The following is a 9,090-nucleotide window of genomic DNA, read 5'->3' on the forward strand; positions in this document are numbered from 1 at the left end:
GTAAGAAATGAGATTATCTTTTCATATTTTTCAGAGAATAACTGACAACATACGTAATTGGGGTATATCGTGATATATATCGTTATCGTGATATAAAATTATCCATATCGTGATGTAGGATTTGTTCCATATCGCCCAGCACTAACAGCAGGTCATAGAAAACACGTGATGAGATGACATCATGAAATCCAGGAAGCGGCTCTCCACGAGGAGAATGGAAAAAAACCTGATGTTTTGCTTTTCGAGTAACAAAAGTACATCAAACAGGAAGTTAGATTGAGACGTAGGCTGAGTGCTCTGGGTCTCCCTTTCAGCGCTGAAAGTGAATAAATGTGTTTTGATTTTAAGATGGACTCTTGGCTGTTTTTTTGACTCTCTTCCTCCGCGCATCTTCCTGATCCCGCGTGAGGACGTAAAGCAGCTGTTTCCGTATTTTGGGAGTTTTTATCTGTCCTTATCAGTGTGTTCTGACCTGCGGTTCAGCTGCTCCATCTGCTGGATGGAGCTGGACCTCTGCAGAGTCTGGGGGGCGGCTGGAGCGGTGGGGCGCTGCCACGTGGTGGTTCTGTTCACGTGGTCCACATAAAAGATGCGACCGTGGCTGTCGATGCGAGCCTCCCAGTCTGGATCAGACACAGAAAGTAAGCAAGACCCCTACCCTAAGTTTTACATGTCAACAAAGATACAGATAATTTCTCACGTTTCAGCACAAACAAGCATAAAAAAAAGGGATTTAAACAGAGCAACAGCAGTGAAAAAGGCCTTTCAAAGTAAACAGTGACATGGAGGCTGGACTCATATATAACAAAAACTTAATAAGCTTGATTCATACAAGTAAGTGGCATTGAGAGAATATTAATAGAGGCAATGAAGCCTTTGTTCAGTATGTCACATGTCAGCGTTTTTGCGAAATATTACATCCATGATTAATACTCTATTTAATCCCAAAGCTGCCGCTCAGTCTGTTACTGAACAACTAATTGCCAGCTCTACACCGGTTCAAAATAATTTCTACTGTTGGATTACGTGAGAAAACAATTGTAAGGTTTGTTTTTTTTTTATTCTGACGAGGGATCAAGGCTTAGAGCATAAAAAGGTTGATTTAAACATTACAGAAAAAAAGAGCATATTTTAAAATAATGAATAAATATTGTGCAGTGTGATAAAACCCGGGCAGAATGGTGGAGCAGCGGTTAGAGCTGTCACCTCACAGCAAGAAGGTTGCAGGATGGCCTCCCAGAATTTACATGTTCTCCCTGTGAGTATTCTGCTTTTCTCCCTCAGACCAAAAACATGCATGTTAGGTTAACTGGTAACTCTTAATTGTCCCTGGGTGAAAGTGTGAATGGTTGTTTGTCTCGTTTGTCTCTCTGTGAAGGACTTGTGACCTGTCCAGGGTGTCCCCCGCCTCTCTCACAGTGACTGCTGGAGACAGACACCAGCTCCCCGCCACCCAAAAGAGAAACGAGGGGAACAAATGGATGGATGGATGTATCAGTCTCTGGTCTGGTTAAGATTATCAATTAATCCCACGATAAAAAAAACAAGGTCGATAAGTTTCATTTATTGGCGTTATTGTTTCTTCGTGTCTCTCTCTTTCTACTGAAGACACTAGAGGACAAAAGGCTCAGCTCCGGTGCTCTTCACTGACCCCTCCCTTTTTTTTTTAGCCTAAAGGGGGCGTGGCCTAACGCATCAGGTAGCCTCAGCTTGTAGCTCTGCAGCGTTAGAGCCCCGTGAGGAGTTAGCAACCTAAAGAAACGCTGTTTGACATTGGAGAAAAACACAAAATGGAATTGGTTTCCAGGTTGAAGTAACAGCAGCGGCGTGGGAACACTTCGGATTCAGACCAAATGACCAAGGCAAAACGCTGAACTTTTGTGAGCCGGTGTGTCGCATTTCTGCTCTTGTTTCTTTGCACTTTTTGTTTATAAAACTGTCAGTTCTGTCCATCTTCTCTGTAAAAAAACTAATGATTACTACTTTTTGAAGGGCAGTTTAGTTTACAGACTAAATAATCCGTACTGTTTTGGTTGTTTTGGTTTTTTTCTTTTTAGTTTTTATTCAAGTGCATTTTTTTGTTAACGGCACTGAGAGTCCACTTTATTTTTGTTTTTGGTTGTTTTGTTTATTTTGTGTTCCAGTTCCAGTGTTAAGAGTTCTTTTGAAAGTAAAGTTTATTAATCTTTGAGAGGATGTACTTGCACTATTATGTTATTATCATTAAATTAGTTTCAAACGGCCTCAAAGCGGTATTATCATTTATCGCAATAATTTCTGACACAATTAATCGTGCAGCAAAATCTGTTATTGTGACAGGCCAATTTGTGACAACAGCCTGATGCATTCAGGTTGTCTCCTGCAGCTTTCAGACACGTAATGCTGGCTGCCTTCTCTGTGTTTGGATCTTTGAATTCATAAACCGTAATGTCTGGTCCAAACACTCATACTTACTCGGAGGCAGCGGCTCATCGACTCTCTGATATCGACTGATGTCGTGACGGATGGATGGCAGGGATCGAACCGACTGATGACCATTCACCTGAGCTGTGGTACCTGCAGAAAACATCAAATATGACACCTTTACACCTCTAAACAATATATAGAAATAAAAAAAACACTTCAGTCTTTAATTAATACTCTCTGACCCTTTGATCTGCTAAGCTGAGAAATAAATATTTATCTCAGATGCAAATATCCATATAAATCTGAAGACAAATCATTCCAGTGCTGCTGTAAGAAACTGACCCATCTCACCTGTCCTGCTTTCACTCCTTCTGGTCTCCCCCTGGTTCTGATCCAGGCCCCTGCAGGCCTGCATGGACTGCCTCCTCCACACCTGAACTCCTTTCTCCTCCCCCTCCTCAGCACCTCCTTCAGCCCCCAAGCCTTTAAACAGAAACCAGCAGTTGTCACATTCGATTCAACTTTATTGTCACGGCACATCACAAGTCCAAGGCAACGAAAAGCAGATTGTATCTGACCAGAAGTGCATGAAAAGCAGAAATTAACTAGCCTTTAACTTGGAGAAATAAAGTATACAAGTATTTGTCTCTATTGCTGCAGGTATGTACAGCTATGACAATGTAAACTAAATTAATACAGTATGCAAGGAGAACGGCAGACAGTATATACAGAATGAAAATATATACAGTAGCTAATTTAAGCTGATAAGAAGAAGAGTGCAGTTAAAAGGTATAGGTTTGTAATCACTGATGATCTGAAAAGTGCTCCTCAACCTTTAGCTTGAAGCGGTACTTAGCCTTCTTGATGCTCTGCTTCAGCTAAATTATGAATGTACTGTAGTTTTAAGAATTTCACAATTTAAAGCCATGCTGTGGGCTTTCAGCAGGAGATGGACATTCTGATTTGGGCCCATGGTGATCTGTTTCTGGGTGGTAATGCTGTCTGTGATGGAGGAGATGTAGCCCAGTACAGAGGAAGCGTAGCGCTAAAAGTCTGTGCAGGAGTGGCAAAGTTGAGTGAAAAAGATATTTCAATTTGTGTGGTTTAACCGGTCCTGCAGCACAAAGTCTGTCCCTCATATCTATATGCTACAGAGCAACATCATAAAGACATTTCTACCAGCTAAGGAACAGTTATCAACATCCCGACTTGTTCAGGAGGAAGAGGTTTAGATCTAAGACCGTTAGTGATGCCGTTACACCTTGGCATTGTGTTAACACACATTTGAACTGGTTTGCACCACAATGAAGCATCTTATTGCCTAAAAACGATTTGTTACAGCACCTACCAGCCTGTGAGTTTCCTCCTCCATCAGTGGTGCTGCTGCTAATCGGAGCAGACGCTGCAACTGGCCCGTTTGCCTCACTGCTCGATGACTCCGCCCCCTCCTCCTCTGCCTTTGGAGCCAGCTCTTTACTCGCTTCGACTTCCTGAGAGAAGAAAACAAAGATGTGAAAGCAGATTAAAACAAACAAACCGTGACGGATGATGTAACCTGGATATCAAGAACTTCCCCTTACCTGAATTGGTGACAGAGGACCAGCTGGGGGGTTACAGGTCCCCGCCCTGCTGCTCTGCTCCTGACATGAACACGCCAAACCAGACTCCTCCGGTGAGACTGATGCAGCCGTCTGAGACCAACTGGAAGCTGCGGAGGTTCCTTCAGAGCACAGAGCCACCTCAGCTGATGCTTCAGCTGCCTGGTCTAATGTTCCTGTATGCACTGACCCTCCATGTTGCCCTTCCTGGGTCTGTTCAGGCTCAGTTTGAGGCTGAGAAGCAGCAGACGAACCTGCCTCTGCTCCAGCCCCAGATCCAGATCCAGCCTGTACCTTTGGCCCCGCCTTTAAACCCACATCCTGTTGTCTGAGTGCGGCCGATGCGCTCGCTGAGTCAGAGCTCTGCTGTGACTGGTCCCTGTCCTGGCCCACCGGGTCTTCCTCTTCATCTGAGTCGATGTGTAGCATGGCGTTGAGCCGGGTGTCAGTTGGAAAACTCGAGCGCAGTTTTGGCAAAGGGCCTACCAAAGGCCGGTCCTCAGGACCCGTGGGGGCTTCCAGAGCATCCAGGTAGTCGTTGAGTGAGACCTGACGATGAGTGTGGCCCCTCGGGGCGACAGGATGCAGGTCCTCCATTCCCAGCTGTCCAGGCTCATGCCACATCCTGTCATCTCCATAGCAACTAAGGCCATTCATCAAAAAGGGTCCTTCATCAGAACCTGTGGGGGAGGGGCCATATGTGACATGTGATGATGAAGAGGGGTGAGGAAGCTCTTCGTCATCAGAGGGACTACCAGGATCACCACTGCCTAGGATGGTTCCCACTGCATCTGGGGAGGCCTCTGAGAGACGGAGGAGAAAGATTAGCTTTAGCATTTCAGAAGAAACTCCACATTTATTTGAAATTTGAAAGATTAAATTCACTTAATCTTTCAGTTTTGGTAGCTAGAAGCTTCGACTGAAGGAAAATGATACATGGCATGCATTTGTATTCAACCCTGACTAAAATCTAGTGCAACCAATCAGAAGACACCTTATCAGCCAAGAGCCCACCTGCCTGTAGTTTAATCTCAGTATAAAAACAGCTGTTCAATGAAGGCCTCAGTGGTTTGTTACACAACACTAGAGATCAAACTGGGCTTGGAAATGACATCTTTAGCTGCTAAAATCATAAGAAGGCTTCAGAGACAAAGAAGAAACTTTTCACTTTGATGACTTTTTAGAGACAAAACACCATTGCTTCCTGCAGATGGTAATTTCATTATGAACAACATGAACCTTAAGGAGTAATATTAATAATAAAAATCCTTTTGACCTCTGACCTATTAAGTGTCGACAGTAAAATTGCATCAGACCAACCTTCATGTCCGGTGGAGGTGATGTCCACTCTGAAGTGAAGCTGCCCGCTCACGTTGTCTGTAGGGAGACGGCGACTAAGGCTGAAACTCACCGAGTGATGCCTGCACACATACAAATGCCTGCATTCACAAACATAAAGCACCTCACAGACAGACTAATCAGAGTTTGAGTCTTTCACAGAATACCATCCATCCATTTATCTTCTGTACTCAGAGGAGGCAAACCCAATCTGGGTCCAGAGCTGCACTCTGGACAGCAGCATTGCCAGACATATGACAAATATGATCATTTTGCTCTTGCATGATCAATAATTAAAACAAAACCTAATGTACAATAGATTGGCCGCTTCAATGCATGGCTAAATTAATTCAATACCAAACAAAATGAGGTTACACTACTAGTGATCCGAACCAGTCAACTCATGAGTGTGCATGAGTCAGTAGCTGCAGATCAATATGAAATCAATACTTGAACAAGCTGATTGAAGGATCTCAACTGGCTTTAACTCAAAATAGTAAAAGCTGAAGGTCAGAAGTCTGTGTCATTCTACTCGGATGTTTTCTTTTTTCTTACATGACTCTCAGGACATCTGTGCCGTCCTCTGATGCTCAAATTTTTAAACATGCAGCTCCTAAAAACATCTTCAGGTGTCGTCTGTCTACAGTGTGAACTCACTCAACTGTTGACCCCTCCAGGAGTCTCTGCACAGGGATGATCAGCTGACCCAGGAAGCGCTTGATGATGGGCCGACTCTTGGCAAACTTATCCTTCACTTCGACCTCCAGCACGTCCGTCATCAGAGCAACAAAGGTGTATTTCTAGTCAAAGATCAAAACTCTGTGTCCAAAATGGGTCAAAATAACAGATTTATTCATTACAAATCCTGTTTTCAGGAAAAGGTGAGCGTCATTAGGAGATCCTAATTGTGGGATTGCTGACTCGGGATTCATACTATTGCTTATCTGTTTCTTCAATCTATGTAACTATTTCTGAATACTTTGTCCTATTTTAGATGTTCATATACCAAAACATTTAGCTCATTCAGAGGATATGGGTCCTATGACTTTGGGTTTTTGTAACTTTTATAGTTTTAAACACAATATTAACTATTTTTACAAATAATTTCCCCATTGACATCTCTTTAATTCCTTCAAAAACACTGTTCTGTTGAAAAACTGCTGCAGCATAATTGCTGTCTCTGTCTTCTTATGGTACTTTTAAGTTTTAGCTACCCTTTTAGCTTGCCTTTGGCTGCTATTAGCTTTTCACTGGTGCACTGCTTTGCACTAGATTTTAGTTTAATCATCAACTTTCAACAAAGTCATTCAGCACTTAAAGTTCAAACTGCATTTCAGCAGAAAATGAATTCAAATTTGCCAATATGACATGTGAGAAAGCTAAAGAAACCTTTGTGCTCATCTGACTTTTTTCTACTGTAAAACCTGGAGCAAATGGCAGATAATACTGCAACGGCATCATGACAAGAATAACTGCCTGTATAAATGGCAGATTGATAAAATAAATAACTTTATGTTGTTTAAATTTGACTAACACATACCTACCTGCAGCTGGTGAACAAATCAAAAGGTACAGTCCCTCCAATAAATGTAAGAAAACATGTTAAGGTAGAATAGAGAGTTGCCTTGGATTTAAGTTAAACTAAGTCAAGCTCTTTTTTGCATTAGTTAAACTTAAGTAAAGTTGATGTTTGTGTGCTCCGTGCTCACCTCGCCGTGCCACACAGGATTGGTGGTGTTGGCAATGATGGAGGAGCGTCTCTCCTGGCCATGGTGGGTGAACTTAGGGAGACCGCTTCTCTTCCCAGGCTGGATGGACATCTTCAGGTACGGGTCAGGATTGAAAAACATGCCCTTCTTCAAGCCTACTGCCCGGATGTCTGATAGGAAAAAACCATAAGCATTTATCAGTTGTTTATTTCTATAATAATTGTACGGATTTATTGGCCTCACCTGACAGAGTGAAGCTGACGAGTTTTCGACAGTGATCGTTGTCCGACTGCTCCTCCACTTGACCTTCACTTCTCACCTTAAAAACGGAAACAGACAAAAAAAAGGAATGTATTTATTTCAACATTTACAAATCAAAGAGAAGTTTTGGAGTATTTATCTTAATTGGTCATCAGTAAGGATGAGACCAAGGGAGATCCAGTACCGGGGCGGTTTTACTGACTTTACTGTTTTACTGTTTCGATTAATAAATCGGAACAGACTATATTTAATGTCTTTTCAATTTTGTTCTGGTCACCTCTGAAATAAAGACAAGGAAGGACAAGGAAGTGGAGGCGCAACGAGAGGGTGTTTGGAACAATTGTTCAGCCGGTACAGTGCAAGATCTTAACTGATGGAGTTACAAACGCAGAAAAGTACGATAATGAACCATGCAGAATAAATAAAAAGGATCTAATTTTTCAGCTATGTGTTTAAAAAAACAGATCAAAAGGAAGCTAACAACCAAAGAGTGAATCAAGAACATTCTTTGTGAAGTTTGGACAACTATTTTGGAAGAATATAGCTGAATAGTAAAGTGGGTCGAACCAAATACTGATCATTGAACTTGTTGCTATTAGACAAACAGTTTTTGTTTCGTATTTATTCATGTTTGCATATTATTTCCTATTATACTTTTCTTACACCTGGGTTCTTGGTACTCATGGCTTTTACACCTGGGTTGCGCTGGTGGAGCTTCTCAGTCATCCAGGATATGGCAAATCCAAAAAAAACTAACCAAAAAATAAAGCATCTGGACTTCCATTTGGGAGTTAAAGACATTTCGTTTCCCATCAATTCAATGTGGAAATCAAAACACTCCTTATTAGCAGCCAGATTCACATACAGATTGAGCTCACTCCAATCCTACCAGAGAGGGGTTATGGTTTTAGTTTGGCCGGCTCACAAGAGAAATGTTTTTGTCACATGCATGAAGGTGTGAATTAGATGAAAAATGACCCCACATGGGTCCCCATGAAAACAGGAGGAACTGGGCTTTTGTTGAGTTTTACAAATGCAAAAACACTGTCATCCCTTATGTTGCTGGAGTTTCTGAGAAAGTCGGAAGAATTTTCTCCAAACACAACATGGTGATACATTTCAAACCTAACAGGACTCTCAGACAGTGGCAGATCCATCCTAAGGACAAACAAACCAAACACAAACTGGGCTGGATGGTTTCTGCGGTTCAGTACAGCCAGGAATGTTCTGACCTCTAACAGAGAAAACGAAACAGCCTCTCCACAGATGCTGGGTTCAACACAGGAAAGCAGCTCTTCAGGACAGGACTCAGCTGCGTACCTACACCTCAAGAATAAGAGACACTTGGGACACTCTTTTCAGGAACAAAATGTTCATATTTTGGACATAGAAGTCAGATGATTTGAGACGGGGTGAAGGGAACCATTTACAACAAACGAGAAAGACCAAAAGGAGGTCTCAGATTTGAACTTTTTTTTAAACTTATAATGGAGCATTAAGCTTGATACCCAGTCATTTTCACTCTAAATCACATTATGAAATCTCATTCAATCGGAAACTTCTTATCAGAGAGGTCAAAGGTCACATGTGGGGTACTTTTCAATATATATATATGCTCCCAATGGCTAAGGTTATAACAGGAAATAAGATTAGCTACCATAACTATGCGGATGATACACAGCTCTACATCACGATGTCACCAGGTGACTCTGAACCCATCCAATCACTGAATAGATGCTTAGAACAGATAAATGTGTGGATGTGCCAAAACTTTCTCC

The 9,090-nt window shown here is 42.1% G+C and overlaps 1 protein-coding gene across 3 annotated transcripts in view; it reads right to left on the reverse strand.

Annotated features, from left to right (window-relative positions):
• The window catches only part of hecw2b (HECT, C2 and WW domain containing E3 ubiquitin protein ligase 2b), a 38,520-nt gene that overhangs the window by 18,463 nt on the left and 10,967 nt on the right, over positions 1-9,090 (reverse strand). For 2 of the 3 annotated variants that reach the window (XM_017426339.3, XM_017426338.3), the window contains exons 5-13: positions 7,295-7,370; positions 7,052-7,221; positions 6,000-6,142; positions 5,325-5,425; positions 3,987-4,807; positions 3,755-3,896; positions 2,758-2,889; positions 2,455-2,556; positions 473-623 (exon numbers count right to left, since the gene is read on the reverse strand). In XM_017426339.3, coding sequence (XP_017281828.1) covers positions 473-623; positions 2,455-2,556; positions 2,758-2,889; positions 3,755-3,896; positions 3,987-4,807; positions 5,325-5,425; positions 6,000-6,142; positions 7,052-7,221; positions 7,295-7,370 — 1,838 coding nt within the window. The remainder of the gene's footprint in view (positions 1-472; positions 624-2,454; positions 2,557-2,757; positions 2,890-3,754; positions 3,897-3,986; positions 4,808-5,324; positions 5,426-5,999; positions 6,143-7,051; positions 7,222-7,294; positions 7,371-9,090) is intronic. The other variant, XM_025008068.2, reaches the window with a different exon arrangement.

The sequence above is a fragment of the Kryptolebias marmoratus genome, linkage group LG1 (assembly GCF_001649575.2).
Source record: "Kryptolebias marmoratus isolate JLee-2015 linkage group LG1, ASM164957v2, whole genome shotgun sequence".
Lineage (NCBI taxonomy): Eukaryota > Metazoa > Chordata > Actinopteri > Cyprinodontiformes > Rivulidae > Kryptolebias > Kryptolebias marmoratus.